The 20,597-nt window shown below is 32.1% G+C and overlaps 3 protein-coding genes across 3 annotated transcripts; 2 read left to right on the top strand and 1 right to left on the bottom strand.

Annotated features, from left to right (window-relative positions):
• Positions 1-6,905: 6,905 nt before the first annotated feature.
• On the top strand, positions 6,906-9,137 carry LOC120133646 (protein LYK5-like). The gene is given in 3 exon segments (XM_039150195.1): positions 6,906-8,021; positions 8,024-8,472; positions 8,474-9,137. Coding segments are annotated over 3 exon segments (2,016 nt in total). The 5' UTR covers positions 6,906-6,961; the 3' UTR covers positions 8,981-9,137.
• A 22-nt stretch (positions 9,138-9,159) lies between these two features.
• Positions 9,160-10,934, bottom strand: LOC120133647. The gene is made up of 4 exons (XM_039150196.1): positions 10,834-10,934; positions 10,043-10,166; positions 9,850-9,922; positions 9,160-9,570 (listed from the first exon to the last, which is right to left on the bottom strand). Exons 1-4 carry the CDS (start codon positions 10,859-10,861, stop codon positions 9,304-9,306), a joined length of 492 nt encoding a protein of 163 aa, XP_039006127.1. The 5' UTR covers positions 10,862-10,934; the 3' UTR covers positions 9,160-9,303.
• Positions 10,935-19,542: 8,608 nt separating this feature from the next.
• LOC120133696 (pleiotropic drug resistance protein 3-like) lies at positions 19,543-20,335 on the top strand. Its single transcript, XM_039150226.1, has 3 exons — positions 19,543-19,708; positions 19,835-20,089; positions 20,207-20,335. Exons 1-3 carry the CDS (start codon positions 19,574-19,576, stop codon positions 20,333-20,335), a joined length of 519 nt encoding a protein of 172 aa, XP_039006157.1. The 5' UTR covers positions 19,543-19,573.
• The last annotated feature ends 262 nt before the right edge of the window (positions 20,336-20,597 follow it).

Genomic DNA, 20,597 nt, shown 5'->3' with positions numbered 1-20,597 from the left:
GAACCCCAAACAACCCTAAGACTTCCAATTTACTACCTAAAACCCTAATTTAGGGTTAAAATCACCATACAAAGCCTCAAAACCTCCTAAAACCAACCCGGCCATTCGATTGCTTCATCTCTTGTGACCTATACAACAGTCGCCCCTATTTCGAACCTAAGTGTCCTATTTCTCCTCTAGACCCTAAAAATAAAACCCTAGGACTAAACAAAACCCTAAATTCCTCTACATACGGATTCTGTTCATCATCGATGAGAGAGACCTCGCTGAATACCGCAGACCTACAAAGAAGGTCTGACTGTCTCATGTAAATTCACTTGACCCTTTTACTTCTCTTGGTGGTTCAAATATAAAAAAGTTACTAGAAATGTGTAAAAAAAAAAAGCCTTCATATACCTTAAAATTATTCTTTTTTGTATTGCTTTGGTCTTTTTCGAATAGATAATAACTTACCTTTTTACATGATTTTTAGGGGTTTATAAAACCCATCTCTAGGTTACATTTGGAATAAAAAAAAACGTTGATTAAAGGCTTTTTCTCTTCCAATCAAGTTACATGTTTCGTACAACTCATCAATCCCATTTTCTTTTGATTGCATAGCTACCGATGTGGAGTTTTAAGATGCGTTTGGAGAGCTCAGGACCACTGCTCGGGGCTGTTGGGCGTTCAGGTGAAGGGGACCAGTGCTTGGGCTTGATGGCGTGTCACTTGAAAGCCTGCTGGAACCATCAGTTGCAGTTGACGTGGATTCGAGGAGCACTGGTGAAATTTGAGCTAGAGTTTCACAAATCCTAAGTTTGAATGAATCTGGATCATTGACGGCCCTTGATCGGATGGCCTAGGATTTGCAGTGCAAAAGGGTTAAACACAAAACCCTAGTTGGCTTGGGTTTGAGTATGTAGGCATGCTGGTCCTTTTTTTAGCTTGGGTTAAGGGTGTATTTGTAACGAGTTGATAGATTTGGGTCAGGGCCGGCTCTGGGCAGGGGCAAGAGGTGCACCCGCCCAGGGCCCATAATTTTTATTTATATTAATTTATTATATTTTAATAAATTAAACTAAAAGCAGGACTCATATATATTAATATATTATTTTTTATATTAATGCAAAGGCTCCATAAATATTATTGTTCAATTTTAAACATTTCTCATCATACTCATGAATTTTAAACATGAATTTTTGGAGTGAATTAAGAGTGAGATTAAAAACTAATCAAACACTTGATAAAGATTTACAACAAGGAATTTCAAAAGAGAAAGAATGTTGGAGGCAAGTTTTAATAAAAATTGTTTGTGCTGTAAAATGTCTTGCTAAAAATAATTTAGCTTTTCGAGGATCTAGTGAGAAAATTTACGATGAGAATAATGGAAAATTTTTAGGATTAATTGAAATGATTGCTGAATTTGATTTGCCTATGCAAGACCATATTAGGCGTATTCAAAGTGAAAATATTCATTATCATTATCTTGGTCATATCATTCAAAATGAACTAATCTCTCTCTTGGCTCATAGTATTAGAACTTCTATTCTAAAGATCATCCAGAAGGCAAAGTATTTCTCTGTTATTCTTGACTGTTCCCCTGATGTAAGTCATCAAGAACAAATGACTCTAATAGTGCGATGTGTAAATATGTTAAACAACAAAGTAAAAATAGAAGAGTACTTTTTAGAGTTCTTGAAAGTGGATGATACATCTGGATTGGGGCTTTTCAATGAATTAGTAAATACATTGTAATCTCTATAGTTGAACGTTGATGATGTGAGGGGCCAAGGATATGACAATGGTTCTAATATGAAAGGAAAACACCAAGGTGTTCAAAAGAGATTACTTGAAATAAATCCTAGAGCTTTATATATGCAATGCGCTTGTCATAATCTTAATCTTTCTCTTTCTGATATGGCACATTTTTGTGTTAAAGCTATTTCTTTTTTTGGGATTGTGCAACGTATATATTCATTGTTCGCAAGTTCTACCAAAAGGTGGAAAATTTTATGTGATAATGTTCCAGAAACTGTGAAATCTTTATCTGATACTCGATGGGAAAGTCAAATTAAAAGTGTCAAAGCTATTAAATGGCATACTCCTAAAATAAGGTTAGCTTTGTTACAATTATATGAATATTGTGGTAATGATGCAAAAGCAAAAAGTGAAGCAGAAAGTTTAGCTAGTGCCCTTCAAAGTTTTGAATTCTTACTTGGAATGGTTATCTGGTATGATATTTTATTTGCTATCAACACGGTAAGTAAGAAATTACAATCTAAATCAATGTGCATTGATACTACCATAAAGGAGTTGGAAGGTGTAATGTCATATTTTGAAAACTATTGAAATAAGGGGTTCGAAGCTAGTATAGATATTGCTAAAAGTCTTGCATTAGATATGAACATAGAGCCAATTTTTCTGACTAAGCGTCGTATTTTTAGAAAAAGACAATTTGATGAGAATGACCATGATGAAGAAATGCAATCAGCAGAGGAGTCTTTTAAAGTTAATTATTTTTTTGATGTTGCTTATATGGCGCTCGCTTCTTTGAAAGATAGATTTGAACAGTTAAAGATTTTTGAAAATTATTTTGGATTTTTAATTGATTCTACAAGGTTGAAGTCATTGGATGACAATAAATTAAAAGAATGTTGCAATAATTTTAAGATTATTTTTTCTCATAATAATTTGTCGGATGTTGATGCAGATGATTTTTTTTTCTGAAATGAAAGTGCTGCAATTGACTTTGCCAAATGTATTCATGTTAGCACTTGAAGTTCTTGAGTTTGTTAAAGCTAGAGATTGTTATCCTAATGTTTCAATTGCTTATCGAATCTTATTAACACTGCCGGTAACGGTAGCATCCGCGGAAAAAAGTTTTTCAAAGCTGAAATTATTGAAGAATTACTTGAGGTCAACAATGTCACAAGAAAGATTGAATAGACTCGCTATGTTATATATTGAGAAAAATATGTTGGAAAGCATTGATGTTGACACTATCATCAATGATTTTGCATCAAAAAATGTTCGAAGGCAATGTTTTTTATAAGTATTAATATGCTTAAATATGTTTTTGACATTTTTGATATTGTAATGAATTAATATTTATTTAATTTAACAAAAATTAATTAAAATTTTATATTGTATATTTTTTAATATTATTTTAAATTAGGGCCTATTTTTTTAATTTTGTCTCGGGCCAAGAAAAAGTCAAAGCCAGCCCTGATTTGGGTCATTTCACTTGTTTTTGTAAATGGACATTTAATTTGGAATTTTAGTCATTTACTTTTGGGTAATTGTGCTAGTAAAGAAGGTTAAAATTATTCGAGCTCAAAATTTCATCCAAATCGAATAAACTCATTTAAGTAAAGGCACAATACCAATGCCACATAGAATAATGGAACATCATCACACGAGTCACTTGTTAGTCTTCGATCGCCTTTATCCCAATTCAAATCGTTCAGACAAAATTAAGGTATTACAAATGTATTGATCAAAATTAATTGGCGCTAGTTAAACTATGTAAACGTCAAAATATTTAAAATTTTACCAAAACATATAAATTCTATTATAATTTTTATATTTTCCCATAATTTATAGCAATTTTCAAAATAATTATAAACAAATTAAAACATCTAATACTACATTCTAACCTATTAAAATTATTTTTGAAAAGATAAAATATTCCCAAACACTTTCTAAGCAACATAACACAGACTTAAAAAATTCATGCGTGCACTAAAACTAACCTAATAGAAAGATCATCAGCAAAATCAGCGATGAAACTAGGTGGGGCTGGTGGGGCGGTCGTGTCCCCTAAAAATCTAAAATTATCATATATTTTAGATTTTTTCTATATATTTTCTATTAAAATTATGTTTTCGTCTCCTTTAAAATTTTATTCTTCCCTCCTAAAATTTTATAAGATGAAGTTCGCCCCCTAATATAAAATCATGTTTATGTCCCTACAAATAATCGTGAAGAAATGACAACTTTGTGGATTTAAGTCTAGGTCTGTAAATGAACTGAACGTTCAGCAAACCGTTCATGAACCGTGCGGCGGGAAGTTCGTTTATTTATTAAATGAACGAACATGAACAAGATTTTGCGTTCGTTTAATTAAATGAACGAGCATGAACAAAGGGCTCGTTCGTTCATTTACGTTCGTGAACGTTCGATTATATGTTCGTTCATTTATGTTCATTTATGTTCGTTCATTTATGTTCAAACAGAGGGCAAGTTGAATATGTTACGAAGATTATTGAAGTTGTTTGGATTTCAAGAAGATTGTTTTGTTGAACAAATTAACTTTAAGACTTTATTATGTTCATATAGCTTATTTATGATTTATATATGTTTGTTGTATTCGAAAAAATTAACTATTGCATGTTATATTAATGAATTTTAAGTTATTATTCTTGTTGTTTACTTTTTTTTACATTCGTTTGTTGTGTTCAAATAAGTTTTTTTTTGTGTTTGTGTTGTTCGTTTATGTTCGTTTATTGTGTTTGTCTATGTTCGTTTATTGTGTTTGTCTATGTTCGTTCGTTCGTGTTCGTTTATGTTCATTTATTTATTAAATGAACGAACATGAACAAGCTATATTCCTTAATGAAAGAACATGAACAAAAAAAAATTTGTTCGTTTATGTTCGTGTTCGATTATGTTCGTTTATTTATTAAATGAACAAAACATGAATATACCTCCGTTCGTGTGCGTTCGGTTCGTTTACAGGCCTATTTAAGTCCCTATCATTTTATGAGCAAATATATTTGATTCGTAAATAAAGTTGTTTATTTTTATTCTTTCATTTTTTAATTATAAATTTTAGATCTATTAGGAATATTCTTAACTTTGTGGATTTAAGTCCCTATCATTTTATGAACAAATATATTTGATTGGTAAATAAAGTTGTTTATTATTCTTTCATTTTTTAAATTATAAACTTTAAATCTACTAGGAGCATTCTTTTTTTTCTCTTAAAATCCTTTATCTCCTCTTTAAATAAGATTTTTTTTAAGATAAGGTTATTACAAATTAATATTTGTCTCAGTCACCTCTGTTATTGGTGTTAGAACTTGAAATTTTTAGAAATAACAGACATTCCTTCAGTCAGTAATTTGATTAATATCCCTTTTAGATAAGTTTTTTAAAATTTCAAATTTATCAAAAATAAATCCTATCTTTTTGTTCTGCCCCGTCAAACAAGTGCATACCAATAAAGGAATGGTCCGTTCAAAACATTGTTGAATTGTTCCTAGCGACTGTGGTTCGTTGGGCTCATTCTATATTTGCCCAACTACCCATAACACTGTTTTCTTTTTATTAGAGTTCCTAACCCTCTGATTTGGGGTAGCGAATCTAAAAATTGAAAATATGGATTTAAAATTTGAACACTTTTTTCCTGAAGAATAAGGATGCATACATTTGTCCCTGCTAACAAGGCATCTTAAAATTAGGGTAAATTATCTTTTTGGTTAATCACTTATTGTTTTGTTTTATTTTGGTTATTCAACTATTATTTTTTTCAAAATTATACCCAATATTATGTTTTGGTTCTATTTGGTCACCTACCGTTAAAAAATAACGGTGATATTGATGCGTAACCATTACATAATGTCACATCAATATTACAAAATAATAATAGAATGTCATGCCAACATTGTCGTTAACTTTTTAATGGTGGATGATCAAAAAGTAATGTTAAACATGATTTTTTTTTTAAAAAATCGTTGGGTGAATAAATTAGAAACTAAATAATAGGTGGATTACGATCTAGGTAGCTTGCCCAAAATTTAACAGGCATAATGCTAAGAAAATAGCTTAACGTTTGACAAAATAGCTTAACATTTGACAAAATAGTCAATTTGACTCGTATTCTTTTTTGAACATTTTGGTCCCAGTATTTCATTTTGGGGGAAAATCCATCTTTGGATGAAAATCATTACTCAAAAAATGGTTAACGCTCTAAAATAAGGTGTTTTCCCTAAAATAAAACGTTGAGAGACCAAAATACTCTAAAAATATAAGCATATGGTCAAAGTGACTATATAATCAAATGTTAGAGACTTTTTTTCTTTAAAATAAAACATTATGACTAAAATACTTTAAAAAAATATGGGCCAAAATGATTATCTAATGGAGTATTACATCATTTTTTTATTATATACCAATTTATATGTGTATGAATTTGACATAATTTTCATTGTTTTAGTGAATTACATAAATATTCGATTTATTTGTGCTAATAACATTTAAAAATTCAATTTAATAAAGCGTTCTTAACTATTTGACAATGAATGTTCAAATATCATGTAATTCTATAATCATTAGTGCTCGAATCTAAAATCTTTTAAGATAACAATATCTCTTTAACTATTCAGATGGCTTGCTTGATGCTAATATATTATATGTTAATCTTATAAATATATTTTAGAATCTAACCCATAATATATAAGGCATAATGATAAAATTACGTCTAACGTTTATACAAATAATTTATTAGATAAAAACATGTAGTCAACTAACTGTCAATAAATACAATTGACATTGTTATATGTTCAATTACTGACGTAACACAAATGATATTATCGCTTTAAATGATGTAACATATACTATAATATTAATTATCAATAATTTAAAAAAAATTAAATATATATTATTTTATAAACGTTGCATATTGATATTATTGAATAGATTATAAAAAATGTCGTCATCAAATGAAATAGATGAAAAGCGGAAAATATCTGATGAGGTTTCATGGCGTGTAACAAGGGCCAAGAGCTGTTGAACATTTGAACTCAGCAAAGTCAATGCCCCCGAAAGAACTCAGTCCAAGCGAAGCACCAAAGAAAAACGTGTTGAAAAGTCCCATTAATTACATACAGTTGGCTCTCCCCTTCTTAACTTTACCAAATTGAAAAACCACTCCTTTCCCTATCTCCATTTTCTAAACTTCAAAAAAAAAAATCATCTTCCCATGGCAGCTGGAACATTGAATTCTCGTCCGAAATTCGACCTTCCTTTCTCGCTGCTCCCATGCCTCTTCTTCTTCCTCGGATTCACTCAAGCTCAACAAGGCTATGTAAACAACCAGCAACTCGCCTGTGAAGACCCAAGCAAGGACAACAACATAACCAGAGGCTTCTCATGTAACGGCGACCAGATATCATGTCTGTCCTACATCACATTCCGGTCTGAGCCACCTTTTTACACCACACCCGTCTCCATAGCCTACCTGTTAGGAGCCGAAGCAACCCAGATTTCCTCTCAAAACAACCTTTCAGCCGATGTTTCATCGGTCACCCCCAAGTCAATGGTGGTTGTTCCGGTCAACTGTTCCTGTTTCAGCACCAAAAACGCCAGCTTTTACCAGCATAATGCCTCTTACACCATCAAGTTTACTACTGAAACTTACTTTTCGATTTCTAATGATACTTATCAGGGCCTTACGACTTGTCAGGCGATGAAAGCTCAAAACCCCATTGATTATAGGGATCTTAAAGTGGGTGAAAAGCTTGTGGTTCCCGTTAGATGTGCTTGTCCTACTCAGAATCAGACTCGAGCAGGTGCAAAATACTTGCTTTCTTATATTGTTACTTGGGGTGATTCCATTTCTTCTATTGCTGAGACTTTTGGTGTTGAGGTGAAGAGTATATTGGAGGCTAATGAATTGTCTGAGACTGATATAATATTCCCATTTACACCCATTTTGGTTCCACTTGAAAAAGAGCCTGCCAGGATTGAACTTCCTCAAAGCTCCCCTCCACCTCCAGGCCTTGCTCCTCAAATACCAACTTCGCCTGTTGGAGAATCTGCTTCTAAGTCTTCCAAGAAATGGGTTTTCATTGGTGTTGGAATTGGAGTTGGTTTACTTCTTCTCCTTGGTCTTGCAGGGTTCTTGTTTTGTTTCTTCAAACATCAAAGGAAAGCTCACAAGGCCAGTCCAATAGTTTCTTCACCGCCATCCGATCTTAAACAATTGCCGGATTCAACCAATTACACTCCAAACTCCTGGTCTGTTTCGATATCGTCCCAAGGTGTGTTCGTTACGCAATCGAGTCCTTGACTCGGTATAAGTTCGAGGACTTGGAAGCTGCTACTGATGATTTCAGTGAATCCAACAGAATCAAAGGTTCGGTTTTTCGAGGTTCTTTCCAGGGTGACGATGCTGCTGTGAAAGTAATGAAAGGAGATGTTTCTTCAGAGATCAATTTGTTGAAGAAGATCAATCACAGCAACATTATAAGGCTTTCGGGTTTTTGTTTACATGAAGGAAACACTTACCTTGTCTATGAGTATGCAGATAAAGGTTCGTTAAGGGATTGGCTTCACTCCAACAAGTTTCAAACTTCATTTACTCTTTCTTGGAAGCAAAGAGTACAGATTGTATATGATGTAGCTGATGCACTCAACTATTTGCATAACTACGTAAATCCTCCATATATTCATAAGAATTTGAAGACCAGTAACATTCTGTTGGATGCTAACTTTTAGAGCCAAAGTTGCCAACTTTGGGTTGGCAAGAACTGTTGAGGACAATGATGATGGTGGATTGCAGTTGACAAGGCATGTGGTTGGGACTAAAGGCTATATGGCTCCCGAGTACATCGAAAATGGTGTCGTCACGCCTAAGCTCGATGTTTTTGCATTCGGGGTTATTATATCGGAACTTTTATCCGGGAAAAATGCCGACATTGCCGATAAGATCGGTGGAGGCAAAGAGCTGTTATCTGCATCTATCAAAGAAGTGCTTGAGGGGGATAATGTGAGAGAGAAGCTCAAGAACTTCATTGATCCTTCTCTTAGGCCTGAATATCCCCTGGATTTGGCTTTCTCCATGGCTGAACTGGCTAAAATGTGTGTTGCTCACGATCTCAACGCTCGTCCTTCCATTTCCGAAGTTCTGGTAACCTCATCGAAGATTCTATCTTCTTCATTGGATTGGGATCCTTCTTACGAGTTCGATCGATCCACATCTCTAACAAGTGCCAGGTAGTGAGATGCTAGTACATGGATCAAATGTTCAAGTACCATAAGAATAAGGGAACGTGGTCACATTTTTCCTACCATAGTATAAATTAAGAGTTTTCTTATGATCATAATGTTGTATATTTCTCCGCAAAATAATAATAATTTGTCTACAACTTCATTTACTCTTTCTTCATATACATTATCACAAATTAATGATTCTTGTACAAAGAAGTTTCAGAAACACTGTACTTCTGATAATTAAGCCAACATGAAAGACATTCTATACAAACTAAGATCTCACCTCGTTTACATAGATGGTAGTTTGGCAGAAAAATATGTGATGCTCGACTAAACCGTTCCACGTGAAGTTTTAAACCAAACGACTGTAAGGGTCACAAGGGATGCGTAAATCGAATTGGGTAACTTCTGCACCACTTTCCCAACACCAGGAACACCCTCAGTAGCCTTCTTCGTCGCCATGGCAACAGTTGGAGCAACAACCAAAGTGACAATCAGTCCCTGACTAACGACAATAAACGTGTCGGTTGTGAGAAGTTGAATGAATTCGACAAATTCTTCATGATCAAGTTCTCCATCAAGGTTGAAGTCACACTCCTGCAAATGAAACAAATGAAACTGTTTCATACCATTAACCATTACTACAAATATTTCCTTTTAAACTCCAAGAGCTTCCTTTTACCAAAATCATTCAAATTGGTAACCTTTTTTTTCTTCTCTTATGCAATAGCTAAGCCCTTCGATACAGCGTAGACTGTCGATTAACCAAGTTCGTAGATTCAGAATACCGAACTAAAATCATTTAAGCATATTCATAGCATCTTCGCTGCAGTAAAGTATAACCCTTTTAATTGCTGCATTAAATTTTGGGGTTACCTCCATCATTGATCTGACTTGCTCTTTCGAAGGTGGATCGAAGTGTGGTCCGGGTAAACACTTATTAATATCACTACAGAAGAAATAACCAACGATCATTTAAGTCCGACAAGGTAAAAATCTTCCATTGCAAGACCAAATAATATGAAATCATTGAAACTGAAAAAGAGAACTGTTGAGCAAAACTCCTCACTTGTACACAAGTAGGACAGCAATATATAGATTTTCAAAACTTAAAGTAGCTCCTGATTGAACTTTGATACGCTCATAAACCTTATCGCTAATTTTCCTAGTCTGTTCCTTTCTCCATTCCTTCCCTGTAAAAAAGTTTTAATCAATACCTATAATACATTTACAAAAAGTTGAATCCACAGTAATAAAGTGAACGTAGTTCTTTCTACAGGTCACAGTTTTGAATAGCTGTGTTTCAGGTGTTTGCGCAAATTATCAATAGACCAAGAGAAATTTTGAACAAATATTGTCTTGTAATCCCTCCAAAAAAAATCTACAAAAGGTTACGAAGTCACTAATTCAGTTCCCATGAAGCCAAATAGTAACACAGCAACGCGATTGAAAACGATCCACAACCACAATTTAAATTCCTACCACGCATCTCACTACACAGATTTTACCTAAACAAACAAGGAAAAACAAGAAGCCATGAAAACGCAGTTGTTCAAAGTCATTGATTAAATTGGAAGCAGCAAACAGTTCCAGTCAGTCAACATGGTCATCTAGAGCATCATATTCTAAATACCCATTTCTTCAAAATTATAATTAAAGCTTAGCATGGTCCTCATTTGGTTACTACTCTGACTTTTTTTTTTTTTTGAAAAATTCAAAATTTAGCTTTCCATGCATAACAAAAAGCACCCTTTATGATTCACATGATGAAGAAAACAACTAGCGGGAGTGAAGGATAAGAAAGTTCAGTATTATGAAATTTCAAGGAAATAAAAAAAGTAAAATAAAAGAAATTGTTACCGTGGAATTTGTCCAAGACTTGTCCCATGACTTGAGAGTCCAGATAATGGCAGATATGAAGTTGGTGGTTGGTATAACATTACATTGGAAAATGCAGATAAGAAGAGAGCGGGAGACCATAATTTCATACGCTGTCGTTTGAGCGGTATGATTTTCGTAGAAATGACTGGCATATAGCCATGGAGGATATTAAATGTAGCATGATACCGGCTGATTCGCTACTGTAGGGTTTTTGAAAAAAATATTGGTTAAATTAGAGTATCGACATAATTTTTTTTTGAGATGGTGTGAATGCTACAGTAATTAAATAGTCGTCAAGAATACAATGTGACTTTGACGTGTGACGCGAATACCGCCATGCAACTTTGAATAAATGAGGGGAGACGCCAGAATCTTAGGCTCAAGGAAAGGGAAAAATATTAAAATAATAATTGTAAAACATTCACACTAAATCAAAAAATAAATTCGATAAGACCATATTTCAGCCAATAATTTTTTTCACAGCACCATGGGGAATAAATCAGCCAAAGCCTCAAGACTAAGACTAAAGTAGGGAAAATCAAACCTGAGTTTTAACATTTTAATGGTTTGACTTATAATTTAAGGGTAAAATATATAATTTTATATTTTTTTTCAAACAAGTCATCAAAGTTAGGTTTCGTTTTCATCTTAGTCATCAAAGTTAGGTTTCCTTTTTCATCTTAGTCATCAAAGTTAGGTGTCGTTTTCATCTTAGCCATCAAACTATTGAAAATTTTCATTTTTAATCACCACTTGGTTGATTGTAAAAATTGGAGAAAAATTGTTTTGGGTTACACCCAAGTGCTACATTTATTAGATTATCCGAAATATAATATTTTAAGAAAATTACAATCGAAATGTTTTTAACTTAAAATTTAAATTAGTTATTTTAAATGTAAACAAGTTTTAGATTAAATTAGAGTTCTAGTAAATTTATAAATGATTTTGGTATAATAAGTTTTACCGTTGTAAAGTATTTGATTTTAAAATTGATGAAGCTTTACACTCATATTTTGATATTATATGTTTGTAACTTTTATTAGCACTTATTGTACCATACTAAACTTTTATATGTTGTTTATGGATTTGATTTACAGAAAATATATTTTTTTTGTTTAACTATCACTATCTGACTTGTTGATTAATTATTTTGGATCGAGTTTTGTAGATATTCACTATGAAATGACTCTCTAAATCCAATTTACTCTATTCACAAACATCAATATTTGAACTCCTAAATTTACTTAAAGATTTCATTGTTTCATCTCACTAGACTAATTAAGTGTTGGCATTTAAAGAAAAGACTTCAATTATCGAGTGGGTCTCTCATGATATTCAAATCTGTTCAAACTGTCAAGTTGAATTTGCGTGTTACAAAACCTTGAAAGGAAAAAGACCAACTGAGCAAATCGTTTCATGATCAGTAGTCTCAGATTTGTGTAGTAGGAAGCATCCTTTCCTAGCTACGAGGAGAGTGCATCCTTTCAGACTCCAGGTATACCCTTTTAGATGGACAAAAATATTTTGGGTAAACTACATAAATGGCCACCCAACTATGGCCTTGGTCTCGAAATGACCATCATTTTTCAAATTTGTATCAATATGACCACTGAACTATTTAAATGATTTCAATATAGTCCCCCGCCATTAAACGGGAATATTTACGTGGCAGTTAACAAAATTTGTATAATTAAGATGCAGATCCTTGTAAAGTTACGTATTCGCGACGCTGCACCATGCTTTGTTTTCTTCCATTTTGGTCACTACTAGTTTATGATTTGTTTCCTTGGATTTTCATTTAATGCAATTTGATCCTGATGTTGTTTTTAATTTGTCGAATGCCTTAATTTGAGCATAAACTTTAAAATCTTTTATTCTAGTCATGTATTAAATTTATAGATTAAATCCCTTAGATTTTAGAATTAATTGCTAAGTTAATTCCTCACACCTGTTATCAAGATAATACATATATTATATAACTTGTTCAGGTTTAGGCAGAAAAATTAAACTAAAATAACTTAATTTCATTTAAACCCAAGATTAATTAGTAACCAAGTAAAGCCTTAACCAATAGGCTAATCAATTAAAATATTTTTTTATATATTATATATTATATATTATAGTTAATGATAGAGATAAAAATAGACAAGTGAGGATTTAAATGTAGGCTAGTTGAGAATATGATAACACTTAAATTGCTAAAAAAAATCTAATATATTATTTATAATTAATTTAAGATTTTAATATTTTTAAATTAAATTAAATTTATTTATTATTTATTTATTTATTTATTAATGATTTATATTTAAAATTAAATTAAAAATTTATTTAACATACCCGAACTCACAAGCACAGTTTAAAATTAAAAGATAAATTTATAATTTGAATCTTAAATATTTTTTCGTATGATTATAATTTGAATATTAAATTATTTTTAATGATTTCATATATATAATAATTAAAAAATAAATATGAAAACAATAAATCTAGTTTAAAAATATTAAAATCTTAAATCAATTATAAATAAACTATTAGATTTATTTTAGTGATTTAAGTGTTGTCATATTCTTAATTGACCTAAATGTAACAACAACAACAACAACAACAAAATCATATTCCCATGTACGATGGGGTAAGGGGGATTGACCTAAATGTAAGTTCTCCCTTATCAATTTTTATTTTTTATCATTAACTATAATATAATATATATAATATATATAATATTATAATTGAGTCCTAAATACTAAATTTAGTTTATTGGTTAAGTCTTGCTTGGTTACTAATTCATTTTAGGTTCAAATCCAATTAAGTTATTTTAATTTTTTTCTGCCTAAACTTGAACAAGTTATATAACATATGTATTATCCCAATAACAAGTGTGAGAATTAGCTTAGTGGTTAAGGCATGTGCAGATTACCCTTGGGACTCAAGTTGGATTTTCTTGGGTGTCAAAACTCATCTTTATTTATTTTCACTTCAATTCAAAAAGGTGACACATGTCATGTAACATCCCAAAATTGGGCTAGTGACTAAAATATAAATTTTGAAAACTTGGTGCTCAATTTTGAAATAAGTTAAAAGTTTAGGGACCTTATTGGAGAATTTTTGATGTTGGATTTAATTGTAAAGTTTTAAAGTAATAAGGGTAATATGGTCTTTTCTAAAAGAAGATTTTTATTTTCTCTTTTTAAGGGATATAAATACGTGGAACTGGGAATGAAAAGGAAAAGAAAAGTCTAGAGAATGGAGTTCTTCTTCTTCTTCATGTGAGCTCATTTCAAAGGTAAGTTGGTCTCAAACTGGTTAATTCTTTAGTTTTAAAGTTAGTTTTGATTCTTGAGATGATAAAAAAGCTTAAGTGAAGCTTAAGGTAGCTTAAAACTCAAAGATGATTAAGTTAGAAAGGATTAAAGATGAGAGGTTTATAAGTGAAATCTTGGAAAAGAGTTAGTAATTGAAGTTGGAAGTCAAATTTGACTTGTCATCAATCAGAATAAGAAATTCAAAGTGTTATAAACAAATTTGGAACATGTTGAATTATTGACTTAATTATTGAATCCAAGAGTATATGTGGGATAGTGGATATTGGGATGAATTAAAGTGATCTAAGTTGATTAGAATAAATGTAGTTAAGCTTAAAAGGCTAAAAGGAGGTGATGGTAGAGGATTTAAGTGAGTTTTGTAAGATTTTCGGGTTAGAAAAGTGTATTCTGGGCAAGAGGTATCGGTACTGCTTCTACCAATAAATTTGTTCAAAGGGTATCGATACCTGGGAAGGTAGTATCAATACCATGAGTACTGATACAATAAGGAATGTATCGATACCAGAAAACATCGAATGTAAATTTGGTATAGATACCCAGGCTTGGTATCGATACTACAGCTAGTGTAGTATCGATACCCTATAGTGGGTACCGATACTACTTCAAATGGAAAAGAAAATTTGATCTTTCTTCTAGCTTAAGAAATTAAGGATTGAAGCGTGATATTGGGAATACTGATATGTGTATAATACGTATGATTGTGTAGATATCGATCGAGAGCAATGTCCGGACAAGTCGACAAGCAACAATCATCGATAAAGAGATAAGAGATTGGTATGGACTAGTGAGGTCAGGTGAGTGCATATTAGTTAGTATATGACAATGAATGGAAATAAGACTTGTGACAAGTATATTTCCTATATTAGCATACATGAAATCATAAATATAAGCATGTTATTGATATGAATATGTGTGTGATATATTATTGTACATGTTATATGCTATGTGTGAATGCATGTTATTGTTATGTGATTAAGATATCAATTATGTGAAAATGAATTATATGAATATATGAAAGGTGAAATAAGCTAAATAATGTGGACCTAGGTGACTATGTGTGAAAAGGGTATAAACTATGTGACCATAAAGTATGTTAACATATGTATATGAGATAAGCCATGTGGATATGATCTATGTGAGTATAAGTGATATGATTACATGATCACAATAGATAAGTCATATGATAAGAAACTATAAGAAAATGTGCTTATGTGATATGGCTATGTGAATATATGGTAAACATAATGATGATGCCCATGTTATGTGTCATGAGAGCTAGAGGAATAATTGGCATGTCAAGAGTCAAGGGTTCTATGTGGTCCTTCGGGACATATATGTAATCCTTTGGAACATATATACGGTACTTCGGTACACTTTTTTGGTCCATTGGAATATGTATATGGTTCTTAAGGAGTGGTCCTTCAGGACATATGTGATATGTGGTCCTTCGGGACATAGTGGTCATTCGGGACAAATCTAAGTACCCCTTGTGGGAATTATACGAGCTGTGGTGACAGCATATGTGCACAACCTCTATGTACTCGCATATCTTTAGTTCTCACATGTGTACATGGGCTAATAAAGAAAAAATATAAATAAACTTGATATGATGTTATGTGTTTTCTTGTGAAATGATAAATGTATTATATGATGTATATGTTGTTATGGTATGAAAGATATTAAGTGAATTGTATAAAGTTGTGTGTATTGGGTGAATGAATCATATGATAGTTAAGAATGTTAGGTACAAGAACATATGACTAAGAGATAAGAATAATAATAATATATGAGCACGATTAAAACATAAATGATGACATGTATGTATGTATATATTTGTTACATGAAAAGTATATGAGTTGTATGATATGATAGTATAAATATGCATGCATGGTTAGGAGATATAAATTGCATTAGATGTGTTATTATGTCTCACTAAGTCATCAACTTAGTGTGTGAGTGTTTCATACGCAGGTTCCGAAAAGCGAGAAGAGAAGCTAAGAGGAGCAAGATAGGTTAGCCTCTCCTTTACAAAGTTTAGATCAGAAAAGAAATGATTAATGTGTATTTTGTTATTTTAAATATAGTTGGCATGTACTAAGAAATTAGAATTTAATATGCTCTGATATGTGTTGTAAAACCAATTGATTTTAAATTAGTGTAAAATATTAGTTTTCTTGAAATGTAGAGTTAAATTTTAGCCAATTTGTTAAGAAAATTATTTTGAAAAGTCAATGTGACACCTCAGACTCAGATCCGGGTCGGATACGGGTTGGGGGTGTTACATGTCACCTTTTGATTGGACAAAAAATTTATTAAATTAATTAAATTGTATTATACAAAAGGTGGCATGTGTCAAAATTTGATTGGAGAAATAAATTTATTAAATTAAATTAAAATTATGACCTAATTAAAAATTAAGAATTAAAGTTAATCTTGGTGATCAAATTGATTAATTCTAAAATATAAGTGATTTGATCTATAAATTTAATACATGACTAGAATAAAAGATTTTAAAGTTAATGGTCAAATTAAAATATTAGACAAATTAAAAATAGAAGGAAAAAAAAAGAAGGAAACAAATAGAAGGAAACAAATCATATACAAGTAGTGACCAAAATATTAGATAAATTTATTAAATTCAAATTGCATTAAATGAAAATTCAAGGAAACAAATCATACCCAAGTAGTGACCAAAATGAAAGAAAACAAAGTAGAATTCTAATGCAGTGAATACATAACTTTACAAGGACCTATACCCTAATTATATTAATTTTATTACCTATCACGTAAACCTTCTATTAAATGTTAACGACATACAATTATATTGAAAACATTTAAATAATTTAGTTGTCATATTAATACATATTTGAAAATGTTGGTCATTTGGAGACCAAATCCCAGGTGGTCATTTATGTTTACCCTTCGATTAGTTGAATACATCCAAAGAAGCCTATTATGTTCTTTTAGACATTCGTGACGGTGTGTGAGAATCGTTTAGGGGGAGAGCGTCGACACCAAAACAAATAAGGGTAAACTACAAGTTTAGTACCTAAATTATAGTTTTGTTTTGTTTTGGTACCTAAACTTTCATTTGTTCAAAATCATACCTAATGTTTACTTTTTGTTTTGTTTTGATATCTCCCATTAAAACTTAGTAGATCTGTTACAACATGATAATTTTTATGGGTAATTTATATCATTCATCACTCAACTATATTCTTATTCATATTTTGATAACTAAATTTTATTTTTTTAATTTAATTATTTAACTTTCAAATTACTCCTAATTTAATCACTCTAACTTTCAAATTTATTTTTATTTATTTAATTATATTTTAATAAAAAAAATTCATGTCACAAAAATTATAATAAAATAAATTAGAGTGATTAAAACACGAGAAACTTGAAAGTTGAGTAGTTAAATTGAAAATTTTTAAACTTTTCTGACCAAAATAGGAGTGAAAAGATAGTTAAGTGAAAGATTGTGTAATTTGTCCATAAAAATGCCACGTGCACCAGTTTAAATTTTTATAACTGTCGATATAAAATGAAACAAAAAGTAAACGTTAAGTATGCTTTTGAAACTAATAAAAATTTAGGTACTAAAATGAAAAAAAACTAATAGTTTAGGTAATAAATGTGTAATTTACCCAAAACATAATTGGACAAGAGTATTTCTATCCTAAAATACGATTGGATGCTACAGAATTAGTAAAGAAATGTGAAAATGTCAATAGTTTTCTAGGCAGCCCATGGAAGAATTAAAATTCGTAGTCAGTCCATCATGAAGTGGCGAATAGACATCTTTGTACCACGGACTTTGAAAAAAAATTGGTATATAATTTTCATTTTACCAAGTGGTATGCAATAATCGTTTGGCTTTGAGACGCCGCTTTTCATTAATTGCTTACTATTCCAGGTTTAGTTAACCTCATTGCTCCATTAAGTTGCCAATGAGTTTCACTTCATTAGTTTCATTTATTATGATTCATTGAGCTCAACTCTTAAACGGTCCATAGATTGCCTTGGATGGCATTTGTTGATTAAAAAATAACACATTTAATTACGTTGTCTTGGAACAAATGTTGCCTTCGTGCCGTCTTTGGTTGTATTCATGCATATTGGCCCATTTTAAAACATAAAAATATATTATAAATAAACAATACAAGAAAATTAAAACAATCTAATGTCAGTATAATAATAACAGGTCTTGTTCCTGGGTACAAGCTCTTCAATAACACACTTTATAACTTGCTTCAGACCGAACTGAAGGGGGAGTAATGTTAGTCCACAAAAGATTACTGTAATTCACGAGTTTTTTTTAACAAAATCTAAATGTAATTTTAATCATATTTAAAGGTGAAGAGAAGAGAACTCTAGAGGAACCTAACAAGTATTTTTAACGGATCTATAATTTATGATCTGAAAAATTATAAAAATAAAATAAAACACCCCTTCATATATCATTGTTCTTCGTTGTCGTTCCTAGGGGTGTAAACGAGTCGAGTCGAGCTTGAGTATTGCCAAGCTCGACTCGAACTCAAAAACTTCAAATGTAAGCTCGACTCGACTCGAAAACTCGAAGCCTAAAATTTTCAAGTTCGACTCGAACTCGAAAGATAAAATTGAAACTCGACTCGAACTCGAAAAAGCTCAAACTCAAAAAAAAATTCAAGAGCTCGATTGAAACTCGAGACTCGAGCTCGATTTTGAACTCGATTTTGAGCTCGATTCAAGCTCGGTTTTGAGCTCGATTCAAGCTCAATAGGTAAATTTTCAATTACTGAAAACTCATCCCCTTTTATAGACTCACTTTACCCCTTATTCTCCAAGAACCACCGATGTGGGATCGTGTGTGTTCTAGGGAGCCAAGCATGGAATCTCAAGGCATCGCTTGCCACAGACTCCAAAACTTCCCTCAATCCTTACGAAATCAGATCCATAAATTGAGATTTCCAATCATAAGCACTTTCAATTCCTTCACTTATTACATCTAAAAACGAAAGTCGGGAGGGAAAATCCAAGATCTCGAGGTCTAATGATGGATGAGTGTTTGCCTGTTTGGTTCTATGTTAAAAAATACTTCAAAGAGGAGTTTTGGGAATTTTAAACAGTCGGGATCTCTTCATCTTAGCTTATCTTACCTTCAAAGCAAGGCCACTCTTCATCCTCATCATCGGGCAGCCATAGATTTCTTCAAAAGAAACCACACATTCACCTCCCCAAGATCTTTGCTTTAGGCCTACTTCTCCATCGCCGTGAGCTCAAGCACTAGAAAATTGCATTACTTTCCCTTTGCAGTAGGCTTGTTGATAATTAACATCATCTTTCTATCTTCTTTTCTTCTTTAAATTTCCAAAAATAGACTGCAAGATTTGTTCAATATTTTCGGTTCAATGTACTTTGCTGTGGCCTTTCTGGGGATGAACAGCAGCTCATCTGTCCAACCATTTGTTTCCACGGAGAGGATTGTTATGTACCGAGAAAGATTTGCAGGGATGTACTCTTCTTGGGCTTATGCACTAGCACAGGTACGTTCTCTTACGCATCATAAGTTAAAATGAACTTTTTTATTTTCTCTCTTTGAGCTAAGTTGCTAGTTTTCTGGGTTCTCGATAAAGCTTATAGTAAATAAGGAGGGTGTAAATATTCTGCAGGTGACAGTTGAGGTACCCTATCTATTTATCCAAACTCTGTTGTTTAGAATGATCACATATCCCATGATTGGCTATTATGGATCAGCATATAAGGTTTTGTGGTACTTCTATGCCATCTTCTCCACACAGCTCTACTTCACCTTCTTTGGAATGTTGTTTGTGTCATTGACACCGGAAGTCACAATAGCTGGAGCTTTATCATCGTTCTTCTATCCGTTGCTTAATCTTTTCTCCGACTTTCTGATGCCTAAACCGGTAAGCTATTACTATTAGAAAGAATTTGGTATGATGAAAAGTGAATATGTTGAATTATACCTAGTATAACTGTGGTGTAGTATTCACTTAGCTGGTTATGTTATTCTTTATCTGTAGAAAATCCCAAAGTGGTGGTTCTGGTTGTATTATCTAATGCCTACATCTTGGACATTGAATTGTTTGCTCACTTCACAATATGGAGATGTAAACGATGAGATTGTGGTATTCGGTGAAATGAAGCCATGACAGTGGCCTCTATGCTTGAAAACTTTTTCGGGTTTCGCCATGACCACTTACACATTACAACTGTCATTCTGATTTCGTATCCCTTAATTTTTGCAACCCTTTTCCCATATTTTCTTGCACGTTTGAACTTTGAGAGAAGGTGAATATGTCTGTCCCACAAGGATGAAAATTTTGTGCATAAACGAATTGTGTTCCCTTTGTACTGAACTGGGTTTCGTTGTCTACTCTTTGTTTGAATTATCACCATTCCATTGCTTACTGT

This window comes from Hibiscus syriacus, unplaced genomic scaffold (assembly GCF_006381635.1).
Source record: "Hibiscus syriacus cultivar Baekdansim isolate YM2019G1 unplaced genomic scaffold, ASM638163v2 tig00110584_pilon, whole genome shotgun sequence".
In the NCBI taxonomy this organism is placed as follows: domain Eukaryota; kingdom Viridiplantae; phylum Streptophyta; class Magnoliopsida; order Malvales; family Malvaceae; genus Hibiscus; species Hibiscus syriacus.
Note: the sequence above shows the minus strand (reverse complement) of the source record. Positions and strands in the feature narration are given on the sequence as shown.